Source organism: Myiozetetes cayanensis, unplaced genomic scaffold (genome assembly GCF_022539395.1).
Source record: "Myiozetetes cayanensis isolate MyiCay16 unplaced genomic scaffold, myiCay2020 scf6-25, whole genome shotgun sequence".
Taxonomy (NCBI): domain Eukaryota; kingdom Metazoa; phylum Chordata; class Aves; order Passeriformes; family Tyrannidae; genus Myiozetetes; species Myiozetetes cayanensis.
In genome coordinates this window covers 43,204,592-43,225,218 of record NW_026087853.1, presented here as the reverse complement: position 1 = coordinate 43,225,218, position 20,627 = coordinate 43,204,592, and the positions used below count along the sequence as shown (strand labels likewise).

General features: G+C 37.7%; 1 protein-coding gene across 2 annotated transcripts in view; it reads left to right on the top strand.

Annotated features, from left to right (window-relative positions):
- CD44 (CD44 molecule (Indian blood group)) overlaps positions 1 to 16,530 on the top strand; it is a 97,082-nt gene extending 80,552 nt beyond the window's left edge. The window contains exons 14-22 of one of the 2 annotated variants that reach the window (XM_050336550.1): positions 668 to 847; positions 2,672 to 2,812; positions 3,672 to 3,851; positions 4,344 to 4,523; positions 5,861 to 6,094; positions 6,998 to 7,177; positions 9,738 to 9,860; positions 10,986 to 11,064; positions 13,115 to 16,530. In XM_050336550.1, the coding sequence (XP_050192507.1) occupies positions 668 to 847; positions 2,672 to 2,812; positions 3,672 to 3,851; positions 4,344 to 4,523; positions 5,861 to 6,094; positions 6,998 to 7,177; positions 9,738 to 9,860; positions 10,986 to 11,064; positions 13,115 to 13,331 (1,514 nt within the window). In that variant the 3' untranslated portion in view covers positions 13,332 to 16,530. The remainder of the gene's footprint in view (positions 1 to 667; positions 848 to 2,671; positions 2,813 to 3,671; positions 3,852 to 4,343; positions 4,524 to 5,860; positions 6,095 to 6,997; positions 7,178 to 9,737; positions 9,861 to 10,985; positions 11,065 to 13,114) is intronic. The other variant, XM_050336549.1, reaches the window with a different exon arrangement.
- The last annotated feature ends 4,097 nt before the right edge of the window (positions 16,531 to 20,627 follow it).

The following is a 20,627-nucleotide window of genomic DNA, read 5'->3' as shown; positions in this document are numbered from 1 at the left end:
TTTCCAAACCTGTCAATGTTCAATAGAAAACCTCTCTTATGGTGGTGGTACTTCAGCTGCTTTCTGACTGCATCTTATGCTGTGTAAGCAAGAGCAAATTAAAGAGTGAGCAATGAATTTATTTTATTGATCAGAGCTTTAATTATTTTTTTAGTTCAAAATAATTATGGTTATCAGCTTTGAATATATGAACCTACTTATTTCATCTTTCCAGTCTCAGAAGAAATTGCAATTTCCTTGGAGCCAGCTTTGTAATTGTGTAATTGAGATATTTACTTAAAAGAGAAAGTTCATCCATATTTTCGCTTTAAAACCCCAGAATACACAGACTCAACAGTTACGTTAGTATTCATGAATAATGAAATAGAGGTGTAAACTGTGGTTTCTGTGTGTTCCTCTGCTGCTTCTCCAATATCCTTCTCTTCCATTGGTCACTGGGATCCTTTCTAGCCTGCTTAAATCTTCTTCTGATCCTGGTGATGGGTTTGTGTCATAGGGTTTCCAAAGGACTACTTCTTCTTTCATCTTTCATTTCACATCATATGCAACAACAAGAAAAAGCCAAAATGCAAAAGCCAGGCACCTTTGTTATTAAACCATGATATGAGAATGATATGACTGATGTTGGGTATTTTGATCATTATTGATTCAATCATCATCTTATCAGCACTAGTTACAAATGAAAATGAAAAACATCAAGGACCAACCCAACATCCACTATCACACAGCGTTCATTCTGGAGGGATCAGTCAAGAACAAAATCCTGCAAATACCACGGCGAGTACTGAACAACATCAATTTACTGTTGCAGGTGAAAATTATTTTGAAAAGGAATCTTCTCATACAGGTAATATTACAGGTCACATTTTAGGAAATTATCAGGGCTTCCTAAGGATTTACTTTTAATATTTTTTATTTATCAATAGTTTTTGCATTCTGATGCCATAGGACAGGCCCTGAGAAATTCTGACGTTATATTATTTTTTAATTATTAAAAAATAATTTTATTTTTTAATTATTCTTCAGACCTGTCCCTGGGTGTTTCTTTCTCTTCTATTTGGCTTGCAGGTCAAGACCTCTAGAATTGAAATCTCCCATAATTTTCTCCTACATTTTGTGTTGTGTATCATGCAGTCACAAGCTTTTAACTAACTGTCTAGCAGGGTTTTATTTGTAGGAAACACAGAAGGTTTAATACTGTCTGTTGTATATTTCATTCATTGAGAGCTGTGTTCACTCCCCTGTTGCAAGTCATTATCGGACTGGGATTTTTTTTTTTGTTCATATGGCAATTATATCTAAAAAAAAAAATATCTAAAATGTCTACTCACCTCACTTTCGAACTATGACAGTATGGTACTGGTGATGAAGGAAAGAAAACAAAGCACAGCATAGAATAAGAAAAAGGCATCCATCTTCCATTCTTTGAATCAATTGAAACATAAAAGACCAAATTATACTTTAAAGCTAGTAACTGAAAATTGGCATATATTAGTTTATATATATATATATATATATATAGTTCCTGTGAGTATACCAAGCTTACTAGTTAATGACAGATGTACTGCCAACAGTCATCTACTGTTGCAGATTATTAAATACAGGACTATGAAGAGAAGCATATCACAAACATAATTTAGATGCTGTTTCTATTTATTCAACTAAATGGAATCTTATTAGCAAAAGTTTTGTGTAGCTCTCTGTTTCAGTAGTGCCTAAGTCCACATTCCTTTAAGACATCAAGCCCAGTCACGTCATCATTGTCCTTAAAAAATCTGGTGATGCAGTACAATGCAATATGAGGTAGAGATATCTATGTAAACCCTGTACTGTGCCCTACTTTACCACACTACACTGTACTATACTACACTACACTACATTATACTACACTACTATAGCAATATGTAATGGCCTAGTTGCAATTAAAATTGTAACACACTGTGGCAAATTTCTTATTGAAATGAAGGGGCTAAAGAGGGTTATGCTTCCTGTAAGATTTGGGTACTCTTTTGCTGTGACTATCTAATAAAAACTACATATTGGTTGATATGGATAAGTTTTTTCTAAATAACTGCAATATCAAATATTCTCCAGTTGAATGCTGTCTTATCTAGTATGTGCACTTGTTGACAAATCTGCAGCATATGCTAACATTCCCATTTGTCATGGGGGGGAGATGCTAACATTCCCCTTGTCTGTTTTCCTGGAGATGCTGCAACTAATAAAGCAGTGACATTTCAAAGGCAAAAAAATTGGATCTAGTCAATGCACTCAAATTCTGTGAATAAAGTCTTACTGATGGGTCATATCCTTGCAGTTGTTTCTAGCTTTGAGGTTCTTAATTCTGAATCAGTGGCTATTGGTTTGATATTCAGCCAAAACAAAGTCAGCGGCAAGATTCAGAGAAATACTTTTGAAAAACAGTAAGATACCTTGATTCTGAAAAACATATGTTTGGTTTGAGGAAGGAGTTGGTCTTACTGATGACAGTAGGCACTTTTCTAAACATAAACCAGGATGAGAAGCAAATCTACTTTACTTCTCTTTGCCATTAAATGTAGTAGACATGTGAGCAAGGCCTGTCATAGAGACAAGAACCGAAGAGGAGAATAATATGAGAAATGGATCTTTATATACTGAGTTCATAATTGCTTCACCATCATCATAACAGCTGTGGTCTCCACCTCCGTGCAAGACCCATGGGTATATCCAGGTTGGGACAACAGAGAGGACTATGCAACACGGCCTGCTATAACGGACAGAACTATTCCTTCCAGAGAGAACAATCATGAAAAAGATTCTTCCACTACAGGTAATAATAATAATGTCAGTTATGTATACTGCATCACTTCTGCCTCTCAAATGACCTGTCCTGGAAATATACTGCATGAACTTGTAGGCAGGGGTAATTACTAATCTCTTAAAATAACAACATAAGTTGTAGAATTACTAGTTTTCTCTGCGCTCCATCTGGATGGTGGTGAGACAAAAGGGTTCTATTTTAGCTCTGTATAAAACAATAGTTCTTTTCTTGCCAACGCCACTTTTAGTACTTTCCATTCCTTGGTGAAGCCTGGCTGTGAAATTGCATCGAGATCATTACATGAGTTATGTTAGTTCGTGTTGCCAGACTGTCTTTATCTTAAAGTCGAATTCATACCTATGTATATTTGTACATCAACAGGTTAATGCATTTAATTTGTGAATGTTCATCTGGGGAAATAGTGTTGTTCTTTTCATAGATTTTATCAAAATATTTGTCCCTATGGTTCACAGAATGATGAGAGAAAGGAATTTACAAAACTGGCATGACACAACATCATGATGCAATCTCATATAACATGCTATTCATAACATCAAAATAATGTGCTAAAAACATGATCTGGTCTCTCCTCCTGAAGATTGTCACTGGGATCTGTACATGTAGCCAATGTCTTGCTCCAACATGGTGAGCATAGATATGGTGGTTAATGGTCTCTCAGAAGCCAGTGGCAGGGTGGAAGAAGAAGGAGGGGCCTTCATGTCTTCTCTCCTGCTTCTGTGCTTTGAACGAGGAAGGTGGACGTGCTTTCTGGCTTGCTGTGGTGCAATGTGGAAATACAATGTGGAAACAATATGGGTGGTGGTTTTGTGAGTGCTCCGTTTTAAAGCCGATCATGGCACCGTCACAGAGTCTGTGGAGGATGTTAACCGAGAGAGAGCAACCAAGGAGCCACTGGCAGCTGGCACTCCACCTGGAAGGGAAAGTGAACAAGCGAACACCACAGATGGTTCCCATGTCAGTTGGATACCTGCAATTCTTCCAGACGCTGAAGACCATCTTAACCGCTTGCAGACCCCTCTTACTACTAGTAAGGACAATGAATTATAACTTGTCACCACTCACAGTGTCTTGAGTAACTTTGTACAGTGCCTGTAGGAAGGGTTCTTTACTGTCAGTATTGATACCTGCAATGTAAAACATGCTGTAACAGCACATGGCAGTGTCCCGGAAGTTGTGGCTCTGTAGTCAGCCTGGGATACAGGTCAGGGAATCCTCGTGACTGCTGTCTCTATGTCTCTTTGTCCACTGTCCTTGGGGATATTTTTTATTAAGTAAAAAAGTGGACAAGAATAGCAAATGAAAATGTCTCTTCAAAACCTTGAGAGAGCAGTGGTTGTCCTGTACAGGACAGGTCTCTCTTCTCTTATCTTTTTGAGTTGAGAAAAGGGTAACAGTGGTTTAAGGTGAACAGGAGACTTGAATGAGATGGGAATGGGAAGGCCACAGCAGCCCACAGATGGGATTCACATCTGATTAAATAATCTATATTTAAGTCATCTGTTATTAACCATCATAACAGCTGTTGCCTCTCCTGATGATGCCCACCACAAAGACCCAACTGAAGCACCTCTGCCTTCAGATAATGAACCAGGACAGGGCACTGAAGGCATCAGGAATCCCACAGATACCCCAGAGGATGAAGTCCTCCACAAGACCACAGCCAGTATAATCAAAGATGGTTATGACTCTCCTCTGATAGGTACCAGTAAGAATAATGAATCATACTCATTTCTCATGCCTGTGGGAAATGAGGCATTATTTCTTCTGAAACTTAACTTGTTTCCCTGTCTTTCTCATCTGCATTCTTGTTGTGAATTTGCAGTGCAAATGTTTTTATGATTTTGTTGCACGTGAATATCCCAACAAGAATTGCTACCTATTTAAGGATATTTTTCCCCTGCATGCCCTGTATCTTATGTCCCCTGACTTTTCTCAGGTTTATTTTTAGTAGATGGGGATACTGAGAAAGCAATTGCTTTGTGGAAATGGGCAGTAGTGTAAATAAATCATAAACCTAAATATAGCTTTTCCTGTCTTACTTTTCCTGGTCTTGATATTTCCACATATTTTCTTAATACAGTAAAATTTGAAATAATTTACTGGAGTTTGTTCATGCAGTTTTGCAAGGTTCTAACTTTATTTCCTAAGCACTTTCATATTACCCAGTTAAAATTATCCCAGTTCAAAATACTGATTTTTTATATAATACGATGTAATATTATTTATTTTTATGACATCATAGTACTTTGGAACTTTTTACATCTTTCTTACATTTTCTAAAAAAGAAATTCAAAGGAAAAATTAGCATTTATACTTCCCTTTTCTTCTTCAAAACTCATTTTCATCAGAATTATTTAGTCTGCAACATTTAGAATTTGCCAAAGAACAATGAAAGCTAAAGATTGTGTGAATTAAAACACAGTCTGTGGATTAAAATATAATTGTATTCTCTACCCTCTACTCCTGTTTTCTAAATATGAAGGGGATTTGGTAAAGCTCCTCAGTTCATTGTTTGTTAAGCTAATGTGGTTTTACAGATCAGTTGCAAATATGAAAAAGCAAGTGTGATTTAGCAATTTTTAAAAATGTTTTAAATTTAGTCATTCTAATATAATTCCTTTGTAACAACAGGAATTCTTATACTTATTATGAAAATAATATTACTATTTTCACCCTTCTAAGTAGTTTTGAGGTATTTTCAAAACTTAAAACTTAACACTTAAGGCTGCATTGTTTATTAATGCATATTTCAGTTTATGATTTTGCTTAGTGACATTAACTTTCAGTAGTATAATTTTAAATTGATATAAACTTTATTATTAGGGTGTTAGTGAAGGAACAGACAAACCAAAAAACGTGACATATACAAAAGACATTCTTTGCTTGTGGGTTTTGTTTTTTTTTCTTCTCACTACATATTCTACATCAGCGAATAAATAAAAGACTAGAGATTGCTAAATTAAATTAAGAGGGAAAAATTTGTGAGGTAGGATTTTTAAAATGTCTTTGAAGTTAACTTAGCCATCATCACAACAGTCACAGCCTCCACTGATGTTCTGGTACCAGAAGATATAACCCAGGAAACATGGGCAACTCGCGTCGTGGTAACCGCTGTTGCCTCTCCCGATGATGCCCACCACAAAGACCCAACTGAACCACCTCTGCCTTCAGATAATGAATCAGGACAGGGCTCTGAAGGCATCACAAATCCCACAGATGCCCCCAGGGGTGAAGTGCTCCACAGGACCACAGCCAGTATAATCAAAGATGGTAATGGCTCTACTCTGATAGGTACCAGTAAGAATAATGGATCATACTCATTTCTCATGCTTGTGTGAAATGAGACATTATTGCTTCTGAAGTTGACTCCTTACCCTATCTTTCTCATCCTGGGGATCTACATTCTTAGTGTGGACTTGCAGTGCAAAAATCTGTGATAGGCTCTGTGGACAAGGTGTGAGGGACTCTACTGGTGTACATGGTGGTTTCTGTCCTTTGCCGGAGCATGTTTTTGGGTGACCTGCTAAATGTTCTGCAAGACATGCACTTTGGTGATTCTGAATCCCTGGCCTTGTCTTCCTTTCTTGTGCATCAGTGGGATCAGGCTTGATATGCTTTGGCACCATGATTGGTGTGGTGGAGGTGCTCTGGTAGGTTAATCAGATGACTTGCTCCTGCGACTCAGCAGCAGCACCATCATAGAGATGTTCCAGTGGTGAATGCCATGCAATCATAGAAGAATTACATTCTATATATTCTGCCATCAATTTCTTACTTCTCCTCACCTCTGGATTGCCAGGAAAGACTGACACAAGTCTGGCTGCAGTATGGCCTCTCACTCCTGAGTTACATGGTCAGGTTGTTGCTGCTGTGGTCTCTTCTCCTGAAGGTCTCCCCTCTCCATGTGTCACTGGGATCTGTACATGTAGCCAATGTCTTGCTCCAACATGGTGAGCATAGATATGGTGGTTAGTGGTCTCTCAGAAGCCAGTGGCAGAGTGGAAGAAGAAGGAGGGGCCTTCATGTCTTCTCTCCTGCTTCTGTGCTTTGAACGAGGAAGGTGGACGTGCTTTCTGGCTTGCTGTGGTGCAATGTGGAAATACAATGTGGAAACAATATGGGTGGTGGTTTTGTGAGTGCTCCGTTTTAAAGCCGATCATGGCACCGTCACAGAGTCTGTGGAGGATGTTAAGCAAGAAAGAGCAACCAAGGAGCCACTGGCACCTGGCACTCCACCTGGAAGGGAAAGTGAACAAGCGAACACCACAGATGATTCCCATGTCAGTTGGATACCTGCAATTCTTCCAGACGCTGAAGACCATCTTAACTGCTTGCAGACCCCTCTTACTACTAGTAAGAATAGTGAATTATAAACATTTTAATTTATCCATCAGTAAGTTATTATTGTGGACAACAGCTATTGTCCAAACCCATGTGTACTAACCATAATTGTAAATTGTTGCCATTAGCATGATTTCCTTTTGGAGTTTTTACTGTATAGAACCTTCTGATAAGATGTCATGGAGGATCTCTCTTCCTACTAAAAGGACTTACTAAAAGGCTGTAAATAGCTGTTTGCAAATAACCTTGTGTTATCAATATGTGAATGCAACTGTTGAAGTGAAGAAGCCTAAACTTTCTCCTCATGCCCATACATTCATGATAACATTTTGCCTTTCTTTACTGTTACTGGGCTGTAACAGACATTTCATTTGAGAACAGCTTTTTTTTTTTTTTTAAGGGTTATTCTTCTGATAAAGTTAGTGCATTTAACAATAACAATGTTTGTTATTATACTACATGTAGCCTTTGGGTTTTTTTGTGTGTGGTCACATGCTAATTGTATGCAAAGTTAAGGGACTTTTCCTTGTTTCCAAATGTAGTTTCCATATAATTAATCATCCTAACAGTAGGGGATTTTTGTTTTTTCTTTTCCAAAAGCTGCTAATCCAAACAGTGTTTTCATGCACTTTCTTGGAAGTTAGTGGAACCATTCCAGGGTAGAATTTGGCCAATGCTCTGTGGACATTCTTCACACATAAGCGAGATTATGTACCTATGCTTTTACAGCATTATACAGCAAACACTTTAAAGATAATTCTGTTATTAATAAATTAATTAATACATTGTGAGATGGAATGTGGCCTGCTATTTTTTTTTTCCAAAATTTTGTATAAGACCAGTAAAATCAACTCTGTCAAAAAATTGTCTGGTTATTTTGACATAGGTGTATCAGTATAAATGCAAAATATGTATTCGATAGAATTTTATTGGAAAGATAAATCTGTTTTTCATAATGGTTTCCTACTATACCAAACTCATTACTTGACTTTCACTGGGCCCTGTTCACTTAATTAATCCAAGCTTCCTCCTTAATTTTACATGCAGGCATTACACACTATGAAAAGATTTTTGCTACCTTTCTGTTTTGAGCACGTAGAACATGTAAGAACTGGTTCAAAGATAAGTTTCAATGTGAATATCTGCATTGAATCTTTTCATTGTCAGTGCCCTGGCAGAAGTCTCAAAACTTTGTCTTTTTTCATTTACTTTCTCATGGTGATTTTTAAAAACACAATATAAGGGAATTACTAGGACATTACCATTTTCATTAAAAAAATTATGTATTGAATGGTTCATTCACTTGTAGTGTTACCCCCTATTGATGTAATGGAATGGAAAAGATTCATGTATTCAGTGTATTGGCAGACTACGGTTAAAGGCTTTTGCTGAACAGATGGGTGGTTTGATGCACTATACTACTTTGTTTCACTTGCTTTTTTCTACAGCTATGTTTAAGCTGTGGTCTGACATCACACTAAGTGTCCAAGTGTCCACAGAATAAAAAATCAGTCCACTGAAGTAACCCGAAAAATAAGTGACCATAAAGAAAAAAACTCTAGTATGTTACCAAAATGAAATGTAGAGAGCTTTTGAGGATCCCTCCCTACCACTTGCAAGCACCTTCCCAGAGCCAGAACAGCAGGGTACACAACTGAATCCTGCTTCTTCTCAGTGCTCAGGGGGAAAGCAAATGTAGCAGTTCTCTAAGCACACACACTTTAATAAATGTCCAACTGCCTTTCTGTCCTTTGTTGTGACAGCACCAAACAACACACCAGTCAATAAGTTTCCTGTTAATAAAAATAGTGAAAACATCTGGAAGATTCGTGAGCTGCTTGCTGGCAAAGCAAGAGGGGACAAACATTCTTCTTGGGTTTGTATTCACCAGCTGTTATTAGGAAAGGGGATCAGAAATGCTGGATAGAAATTAGTTCCAATGTGTGTTAAAGAAAAAGAACTTTACAGCTGATTAGAGTCAGCACTTAGTTTACTCTATAAGACTCTAGAAGAATTCAAAGAGGTGGAGATCTGTAATACGGTTTTTGTAGTGCTAATGAAGTAATGAAATTACTGTATCTATATTCTGCTGATCATTTACAACCATTCAGAGAACTATCATTCTATTTAATGAAACCCTTAGAGTTTCAACATTCAGTTTTATGCTGTGTCAGAATAGAATTAATAGTTTCAGAATTTCTCCATATTGGGCATTTTAGGTTTAAATAAAAAAGTTTAGGTTTAATAAAAAAGTAAAATTCTCTCTCTCCTTTTCTCATTCTCTTTTCCCCATGGAACAGACAAGATGTTTTGGATGACAAAAGCCTCTTTAAAAAGTTACCAACACTTAGGTCTTTACATTTTCTTTAGAAAATTTCTAGGCAATCATAATCACATTTTGGCTCACCAAAAAAAAAAAAAAAAAAAAAAAAAAAAAAAAGCAAAAAAAAAAGCATGAACTTTCCAGAATATGTGTTTTTTTAATCGTGAAAGTCATATTCTTTGTACCTTGCTGTTAAATGCTCACTAAGCATATTTGGCCTAATGGATAGGTTTTTTTTCTTTTCTTTAGGCTCTACCTCTGGTGTATATGGTAATGAAGGACCACACAAGGGACATTATGAATCCACTACTTTCCCTGGAGAGACCGCCACAACAAAAATAGATTCACAGCCAAGGTCGGCCCGTGTACCAGGTAGGTTTTTGAAGTCATATGTTTTAAAAATATAAGTACAGAATTGCATTCATATCAATTAAAATAAGAGGTGAAAATGAGGTCAAGGGATTAAGATTCAAATTATTTTTATAAATTGATAGGAAATCAGGAAAAACTTGTTAAAGATCTATGCACAGTACTGTATACAGTTCGGTAAACGTGATAGCTGAGACGAGTGTTGCAGAATAGAGCTTGCAGAATAAAACAAAATAAAAAGAAGCCAACACTATGATACACTTGCAAAAGAATGCAAATATATTCTGGGACATATTAGCAGTAAAGTAAAGTAATTTTTAAAACAGAGAAAGTAATTATCCCATTCTACTTAGACCTAGCAAGTCCAGAGCTTAAGCTCAGCTCTGTGTTCAGTTCAAGGCACTGCTCACTCACACAGGAAAAAAATGGAGAAGAACACACAGAAAATTTTGGAAAAGCAACCTTTGAAGCACCTTCTGGAGAACTCATCATTTTCAGAGAAAACTGAGGGGAGATATAAGACGACTATACTACAAAAAGAGTGCTTATCAGTTTTTCACCACAGAGTAATAATAATTAACTAATTAAAAGAAGTAATTCGTTTCAAATAAAGTGTAAGAGTCTTGTTAAACAAGGGAGACTTGTTTCAAACGAACAAAATCAAGGAGTTAGCTCTTTGTGGAGGACCTCCATCTGTAATGGTAGTAGGGCTATAATGATAGCAGAGAAGAGGCTGCTGGGAAGGTCTTGAAACCTTCTTTACTAAAAATCTACTGAAAGTCATCCTGCTTCTTCTGGGTGTGTCATGCTAAGCCTTTTCTTTTGCTCTTGAAGTAAGTCAGTGATACATCTCCTCTTCGCCTATGCCCACCAAAATGCAGTACTTATGGGTGATAACAACGATGGGATATTTAATCTGAATTGGCCTGTGTGTAGCTGAATGATGAAAATGTACTTGATTTACACAGAAACATTCTGTAAAATGAACAAGCATTCACGCAAAGCAGGAAAACAGTCTGACGGTTTAAGGAAAGTAGAAGAGATTTTGTTCTTGCAGTTCTTTGAAATAGCAAAACTACAAGAGATACGTTAACATGCTCTTCTCCCCTCCCTCATCTCTCCCTGCAGAATGGCTGATCATAGTGGCTGCTCTTGTGGCACTTGTACTGATTCTTGCAGTCTGCATTGCTGTCAACAGTCGGAGAAGGTAAGGTTGCACCTTCCCATTTTCAAAACAAACTGCATTACTCTTTTCTTCCTTGAGAGGCTCCAAAGCTTGGTCAAAGAGTAGAAAAACATAATACAGGAAAGAGCATCCTCTGCGACGCTCTGTGACTTGGGGTGACCGTGTCCTGCGCAGGTCACACAGCAGCCTCCACACTCACATGGAATCATGTGAAGTCAGTAGCTTTACAAACCATTTGGTCTTGGAAATGGAAATTAACTGTATGTAGAAATTTCACAGAAAATTGATTATTCTCTATTTGTTAGTTATTAATAGGAAAATCCTGTTCACTGAGAGAGAAAACTGAGAGATGAACACAGTAGCAACCACAGCATGAGCTGAGTATAATCTTCCACCATTAACAGTGTTGTCTGTGTACAGTGTGGAGGGCTGTATTGGACAATTGCTATCACAGGATTAATCTGTTCCTTCCAAACAAAAGTCAGTATCACAGCTGGCAGTCACAAGGATACATTCTAACATAGCTATCAGAGCTCTCAATAGCTTTATTTACTCTATTTTACAGATGAAGAAGCTGAGCAAAGAAAAGGTGCAGTGATCTGTGCAAAGTTAGCCAGGAAATTTGAAAAAACCCTGAGCTAAAGCATAGGCTATAAAGTTCTTACCTCTTTCTTTTCTTTGGGGGCTGTTCTGAGGTTAGATCTCAATTGTCTTCAACAGCTTTTTGCTGCTTGAATGTTAAAATTGAGCCCTTTAATAGAGTAACTATTGAATGCTACTGGAAGGTTGAATTTGAACTTTTTTTTTTTTTTTTTTTTTTTTATTCAGAGTAGTAACCATATAGTACGTGGAGATTTTTGTTCAGGAAATAGTGAGCAAATTTTTTCCTAGTCTGTTGGTTGCGGAGCACTCTGAGCTGCTCTTTGAAGAGGCTGTGGAACTCCACAGCTCCTTGCTGGTGTCTTTCGGCATTTTATGGCTACAGAGCAGGAAATCATTCCCAAGGGTGTGTGTAACATTAGCACAGTGAACTGAGCTACTTCAGATAAAATAACACTCACCTATGAAAATGAAGGAGTAAGCATGAAAAATATAGTATTTCTGAAGCATAATAGTATAATTGAACTGCTAAATTAGTAATTCAGGCAAAATATGCTTCATTTAAGAAGAACCGCTTAAAAGTACAACTTAACAGAGACAGTCCTTCTTAAGAGAGATGTGCTTTGTGTATACAGTTTACATAAATAAGGCTGCTTGAGGAAAAGTAGGATATTCAACGCTGTGTAGCCACAGAATCATCTTAACAGTCTGAAGCAAATCTCACAGCTGTAACTAGTACACTTTTTACTGCTTTGAAGAATACTCAGCCCATGATGACCAGCATGCATCAGTTTTGGACTGGTGACTTCCTAAAGGAGTGTGTGTGTGTGTGTGTGTGTGTATTTCATTCAGAGCTATATCTAAAGTTTACTGTGCATCCCTGCAGCGAGTGTAACTTTAAAGGCACAGTGCCTGTGTCCTACCTTAACATCATAAGGAACTGTGCTGCAGATAGTAGCAGTAGTTCTCCATATTTCCTTGCTGCTTTTTGGCTTCTAGGATTGACACACTAATACAAAGAAAAAAAAGAGTTTTTTTGTATAATGAGGTGAGAGCTTGATCCAGATTTTCAACTCCCTCGAGAACTCCTGCATTTTCAAAGGTGCGGTCCCAAGTCTGGATTTAGAAACTGTCTTTATAGTGGGATATATACAAAGTTCATAAATGTGGATATATAGAAAGGTTATAAAAAAATTCTAGCATTCAGTAATGAATTGTTATTGCTATATGTAGGAACAATAGGTAAAAATTGAAAAAGTGAGCTCCTGACATATGTTATGCATGTAATGGTGGATACTTTTAAAAATAAAATATGCAATATGGAGAAACTTTGCACTTTGCATAGTGTAAGTCTGCACTGACAGATACAAGTTTAGTTTCCAATCACCTTTTCCTAAGTATTGACCTTCAATTTTTTTTTCTTATTTCTGTTAGTCTCTGTTAATAGTATTTTATTTTTATTTCTTTCTAGATGTGGGCAGAAGAAAAAGCTAGTGATTAACAACGGGAAAGGGGCAGTGGAGGACAGGAAGTCAAGTGCATTAAATGGAGACATCAGCAAATCACAAGAAATGGTGCACTTGGTTCATAAAGGACAGTCAAATGACCGAACACAAGCATGTGATGAACTCCTGACTGTTAATGAAACACAAAATCATCAGGAGCTTGACATGAAGACTGGAGTGTAATGGTGCCAATGTCTCCAAGTAGATCAGGTCTGGGGAAATCAAAATCATGTGGAACTTGAACAGAAATTCACAGATGCACTGTGCTACTGATGTCTTTTGAAAATAAAAATAAGTTTTATTCCTTTTTAATCATTTTACAACGTTTCCAGAGTTAAAAAATTGGCATGTGCTTTCTGAAATACACCCCCAAGAGTTGCATAGTGCTCTCAGTTCCCAGTCCCTACACAGAGGACTTTCACTGTGTCCTGGATGTTAGGAGGCATACAAGTTTACGTCATTATTCCCCAGATGGAAGGTCTTCACTGTGTGGAGTTTAAGAAGTATCCAGTCACTCCATTTTAGAGACATTTAAGGTACTAAACTTGCCATGATACAAGAATAAGTGAGAAAAAAATGTCAAGAGTAAGAATCAAGTTTAAACCTGAAAGGCATGCTCTATAATGTCTGAAACATCAGAATTCTTCAGAAATGCCTTCCAGCCAGGAAGAGCAGAGGATGCATTCAGAATCTGCCACTGTAAACAAAAAAGTGACATTTTGTAATTATGTATGGCTTGGTCTGCAATGAGAGAAACCCAGAAGGACAAAATTTATTTATCTCTATTTTTAAATGATACTATGGGCATACAACAAGTCTTCTCAGGAGGGGTAATAAAGAGATGAAAACATGAACTGATACATAATAAAATTCTATGCTTTATCATCCTAGCAACCAGTACAATTATGCTTGAGTTTTTGAGATATTCATTACTCTTCTCCCTCCCTCATTCGTTGGTCCAGGTTTGTGCATGTTTTTAATGAGTCTGTTAGTTAAGATAATGAATGAAACAAAATGACCCCAGCTCTATCACACGTGCACAGATCAAGCAATTGGAGATCATTAGGGAAGGTGACAGTATTTTATTCCTGAAGAATAGGTCTCTATCTTAGATGTTTTAATTTTTATTCCATTTTACTTAGGAGATGCTGAGCCTAGGAAAATTGTTTCCCCTATAACTATTATGTCATACCAGTTTCCTGATATTTTAAAAGTTCTCTTTCTATGATCTCACTAATTTCCTCAGAATTCTATTTAATCTACATTTTTTCCATCTGCTTTTTAAAAATGCCAAAAGAAACACTGCTTGTGTATCGGTACTAGAAATTCAAATTCTACAGAAAAGGTCGAAGAAAATGAAAGGAAACTCTCCCAGCCATGTAATATAGTAGAGTAGCTGAGCTGCATTGTTATATGCTGTTGGTTTGTCCTTTTGTGTCTGTTATGTAAAGTATTTGTATTAAGCTATGATGCTGTGCATTATATTGATATGAATTGTCAGGAAAAAACCTTATTTACTACCAGTGGTCTGTGCTATTTTTAAGCAAGCAGTTTGGAATGGAGGAAGAATGATAACTTCTAATTGGGCTGCCCCAAGAAAATGGAAGCAAAAACAATTTAAGTAATTGCAACCTGTGGTCTGTGTCAGCTGATGGATAGGGATGGCCTGTAGCAGGGTTACGCAAGTGTTCCTGTTCACTGACCGTAGCATCTGTCTTTGAAACTGTTCTGCTAAAACGTGTTATTTTATGTTCTCCATCTGAAACAGTTTGGAGGATGAGTACTGAGCTGGCTAAATACTAAGTTTAGCTCGCACTCATCTTTACTGGAACATAAAGCACAAGACTGTTGAGTCACAGTCCTCCAGCAGTTTCCCATGTGTTTCATTGAGGTGCTCAGTGCCCCGGTATCTGCAGGCAGATCTTCTCAGGGCAATTTACACCTGGGCTAAAGGTCCCAAGACAAGTAAAGGTTTTAAAATACACATAGGATGTTGTCTGACTTTATGTAGGTCAGCATATTTCATCTATGAACAGTGCATTGTTTTTTGTTTAATCCCTGTAATGTTTTTAAACAAACTTTTCTATTTGTCATTACAAATCAAAATGTTCTGTTGAAGGCTGTGTTTAAACTGGTGTTAGGTACTCATTTCACTAAGTATGGAGATCCAGAGTAAGAATTATTCCTCTCTTTAAATCCTAATTGAATATAGGCCTTAGTGAAAAGAGCTTGAAGCCTAAATTTCTCTTTTAGAAAAAGTTTGTGATGTTATTCATCTCCCTATACAGATGTTGAATGAAGAATCTCACAGACTTTTTCCTAATTTACCTTATGTTCAGTAGCTATAAATGCACAGACAACACTGGTTGGGTTTTTTATATATTTTTAAATAGGGAGATGCTCAAGTTGTCTTTACAGAGGCGATGCCATTATTTTATATATACTGGTTCTTTTTAGATTATGTCTTGTGATTCATGTGTAATTGTTTCATTATAGTTTCAAACTACGTTTCATATGTGTAATATAGTACATATTTTTATTAATCTTGATTTATTATATGAGGGGTTGTTTGTTGTGTGTATGTATTTTTATACAGAGCACTTGATATATTTGCATATTTATTTAACAGATTAATCAGAATGAGAGAAAATATCATCTCTAAATTGTAACTAGAAATAGTATTGCTAAAAACACATTGAACTGTAAAATAAGCTTCCAAAATAAACTTGATTCCACACTGAGGATAAACAGTAAGACCAGCTATTAGTAGGAGAGAATTGTTCAGCAGGATAGTCATGCTGAGTATTTGTGATAATTTTTTCTGCTTGCAAATTCTAAGCCAGGCCAAGGTGAATGCTGTGTGACCTTTTCTGCTCTGCCAGCTTTCCATGAGCTCCACAGATGCTCTGGGGGTTGGTGATCAACTCAACTTCCCCCCAGCAGCAGACAACAGCTTGATTCAATTTAAGATCAACCCAGTAAGATCCTCATGACTATTCCTGGCTCATTGAATCAACAGCATTTAGAGAGCATAGCAACCAGCAAGATCCAGCCCTTCCTTCAATGTGCTGACAGACAGATTGGGTTTTGGTCTATCCTTGGTGCCTAGGAAGTATGAGGATCTCTTCTAAAAATGCTGAGGAGGGTCAGACCCTGTGATCAGCTTGTGTTATTCCTTTGCCTTGAAAAGTTTCAAATAAATGTAATCCAGAACATGGAAATACCATCTAAGGTAGTAGGCACATTCAAGAGAGATTTTATGTTTTATAAGAATATAGTTTTTTTTCATGAAGCAATGAAGGGTGATTGTTGCATCTGTATTTTTGTGAAGCCCTTAGAAAGGGTCATGTCTACCTATGTGGATATTAAACCCTTACCACAATATCAGTTCCAAAATTGTTCTTTTGCAGTTTTTCAGATGATATGGATGTCTTTTGTGTGTCCCTTTTCAACAATAACAGCCTCTGTACTAATTACTTTGAAGCACGTTGCCTGGAATATTACTAGGAGACAATTACCAAGTGTCTCTTTAGTACATGTCATTCTGGGCAGGGCTGGTCCTAATTATTCTTTCTGTAGATGAAGGAAAGAAATTAAATCCTCTGAAAGCTGTGTACTGCCTCAGCTTACACTGTTTATATTTTGTAAGTCAGCGGTTAATGGCTTTATTTTAAGTTATATTAGGCCATTAGACAATAATTATTTCTTAGTCTTTATTAAACAATTCAAGAGTTTGACTCCAAAGACTGGAGTCTTTGCAAGAGATCTGATGATCCAAATACTAGTCCTTTCGGTAACCACAGATACTGTCTAATTTTTCTCTGTGGAAGGGAGACGGACAAACAGGTGGAAGGAAAAAGGCAGTTCCCTTGGGTGCAGTTCCAGCTATGTGGGAGTGGATGACAAAAGTCCAGTTCCTTAAGAGTGGAAAGAATTGTGAAAAAGTGTTTTGGAGGTGGAGCTCTGGGGGATTAGGGGTGGAGGGAGGACACAACTGATGGGAAAGGAAGTAAAGGGACAGTGAAATTTCTGTACTACTACTTGGAAAGTACCTTCAACACTCCCAGGCCTCTGGCACTTGAATGTTTCACAGCTCTGAGAAGGAAAAAAGAATTAGCCTTTTCCTGTGAACCTCCCCCACCTCCATGTCATCATCTACATTCACCACCTCCTTTGCAAACTGATTTTGAATAATTTTCCCCTGGTAGCTTATTTCTCATTATTGCTGTGCCATGCTGCATTTGGCATCCACCAACACCATGCTGCGAGCAAGCAGCTGTGACAGTGAGGAGTGAGAGGCAAAGCACAAATTCAGCAAAGATGAGTAATGGTGTCTTTTTTACAGCACAGAGACTGCTTTTTTTCTTCCCTTTCTCACCCGTTTGAGCAAGGTTAGCAACGGCAAGATTTCGAGAACATTTTGCTTCTTGCTTATCTTCCTGTTTTGAAAGTGCAGGACTGATATGGATCTTCACATAAGGCAAATGCCCTGCTGCACAGGTTTTTTTAAAAGCTGAAATTGAAGAAGCGAATCCACGATCAAAGAAGCCCTCCTGACCTCAAGACAGTTGATGATTGTTATAGTGCAAGTAAAGCAGAGGCAGTGAAAGCTTCACATATGCTTTAAACACAGCCTTCTTTCAATTTTGTCTGGATGGGTCCAGCAAGAATGAGAAAGATTTTCTCTGAGTGACACCTTCAAGGAGTCTCAGACTTTTTATTAAAACTTCCTACTCTGCAGGCAAAATGGTTTTGGATTAAAGAGCTGGGGGAAGAAACCTACTTTCATACATTCTCTGCCACAAAAAGCTAGACATTGAACATTGATGTTCTTAGTTTTATGATTTATGTCTTTAGTTTTATGATTTCTTTAAAAAAAAATTATGAAGTTTTGGATCAAAATAAGTCCACAAAGATTGTCAAATAAGAATTGTTTTCTTTCAGGAACAGGCATAGCTTCAGCTAGTTTTAATATCCCAGACAAAATCTAACTATGCAAAATTACTTTTTTTTTTTCAATTTTTTTTTTGGGAGGGGAACATTCTTCATGCCTAATGCATAATATAGCTCTCCCTTTGTATTAAAATGCAATTCTTACAAGTAATTTGTTTGCCATTAGAAAATAATGTATGTGCAAATTTACAATAAAATAGGACTATTGGAGTCTAAGATGACATAAATTTAAGAGCATCCATTGGAAAACCTTCAAGCACAATTTAGAATATTAAGAAAAAGCCTCACTGAAACACCCACTTAACTTAGAATTTAGCTCAACAGCTGCTTTCTTCTGGTGGTGAAGCTGAGGCACAGCTAAAGTTAGAGGTATGTAGGCTGGCAGTGGTAAATCAGCATATGGCTCATCGGCAGTGGAGGCTCTGTACATCCAACAACTTTCAGGTCTGCTGAGTTTGTCCTGAAGTCCTTCTAACTCCCTGAGCAACTCAGGACAGAGGAGGATGTGATAAGGCATTTTCCACTTCCCTGGAGGCTGTAAATTTTGTACCTGGCATCTGAAAGCCTTGCCTCGGGCAGTCATGTTATGGCGGGGTAGGTTTTAATGCCCATTCTGATAGTCCCACGTTGAACTGTATAAATGGTTTGGTACCATTTGGTACCAAATGGCTCTGGTGCAGCAGAGTTTTTAGCTTTAAATCTAAATTTACTTGTAGTCATTGGTGTACATTTTCTAGCTTCTGGCACCACATACTCAAAAGGGTTTTTTCCCCTGGTTTAATCTGAAAAAAAAAAAAAAAGGCTTAGGTAATTTTCAGTGAACACATTTTCCTTTGCATGAATCGAGACTCCACACTTCCATTTTTCTCAGAACAGACAGTAATAAACTGGGAAGGTTTTGCCTCATGATGGGAATTTCAGTCTTTTAATTTAAGAGTTTATATTCACTATCTTTTATCAGCCTACTTTTTCAAAAGCAAACATCCGGTTCAGGGCTGCTGCTGCAGATTTCTAGCAGCACCTTACTGTAGCTACCTCAGGGAGACAATTTTCTGCAGCTTTCAGCCTGAACCTGTAGAATGAGTTTATCTAAGATGAGACCATCACAGCTGAGCCTCATGATCGAGACACAGTGATCTCAGCTGATAAAAGGAGAGAATAGGCCTCCTGCACACACTGTGGACTACAACTGTCAGTGATACGAGCCTCAGAGCGAATCCCTGGGCAAAGCATTTTGGGTTCCTTTCAGTTTTCAGATTCATAAATAATTCTATGTTTTGGCTTTGTTCAAGCATTGCCAACATACATCTAAATACTGTCTATCTGTATCCTAGTGTGCAAGCTCATGGGGTTTGCCTTACTGTAAAACTGTTTCACAGTCATCCACTCAATTCAGCATGTTTTGTTTTGCAGCAGTAGTTCATCAGATTCACCAGTGGAGTTGAGTTCATAGTTGCTGGGTATTTCCCTGAAGTTCTTTTGTAGTTCATTTTCATCTTTCATTAATCAAGTGAAAGTCTGAAATAAACTCTAGGTAAGGATGCTTGTTCAGCTAGTGACTTAAAAAACAAAATTGCCCTTTGTTCAAGAAGGATGAGTTCACCCCTGCCCATGAAGAGGATACAGACCAGTAAAAAATGGAAGAAACAAGGTTCCTAAATAAAGCTTGTGTGATACTGTCAATTCAGGTAATACCACTAACCTCAGTGAAACAATGGAATGAATTTTGAGTGCATTTCCTAGCTTGGTCCCTCTTCTTGTCCCTTCACAGAGTTGGGACTCAGATGGCTTTTCTTACTTGCACATCTCCACAGCAGCATTTCTCAAGTGGTGTCCATGGGTCATGGGACAGTGATTCATGAAGAACCTTCTTGCATCCCAGTAAGAAAACAGCCAAATGGAGATAGATTAGTCTTACAATGAGTATAGGAAAAACAAACCTTTTTAGTTCAGCCACAAGTGAGAATGAAGAGCACAACACTGTGTAAAATAGACCCTATGTTGCTTTTCTAAGAACTCATACTACAGAAGCATTGTCAACGGTGTGGGGTCCTGTTCCTTCAGATCCTGTCCCTGTGAGTTTGGGTAGGTGGCAGTCAGCTTTGTAATTTATCTGTCTACACAGAAACTTATCACCACAGAACCTGCCTGCTCTGCTGATGCCACCACAACCACAAGACCTGATCTTGCATGCAGTCTGTTTTCCTTCCTGCTTTCGTTGCATGCTGTACATGTGAGAGAGCAGACAGACACCTGCCAAGCCTGTGAAGCTGCCTCAGTTTTGTGTGCCTGCACAGGGCTCTGCACAGCTTCAGAAGCAAAATGGCACTAAACCCTGCTGGGGTATTTGTACATTCTTCTAGGATAAGTGCTTGCTGCAAATAACTTTTTCTAGCCCAACTGAGTGTAATTTTAATGTTTTTCCCCTAGAGCACTGAACGTTGGGGCCACCTGTTTCTTTCATAACCTTGTCCTGTTTACATGTACTATCTAATACAAAGGAGAGGATTTTTTGAGATTTAACAA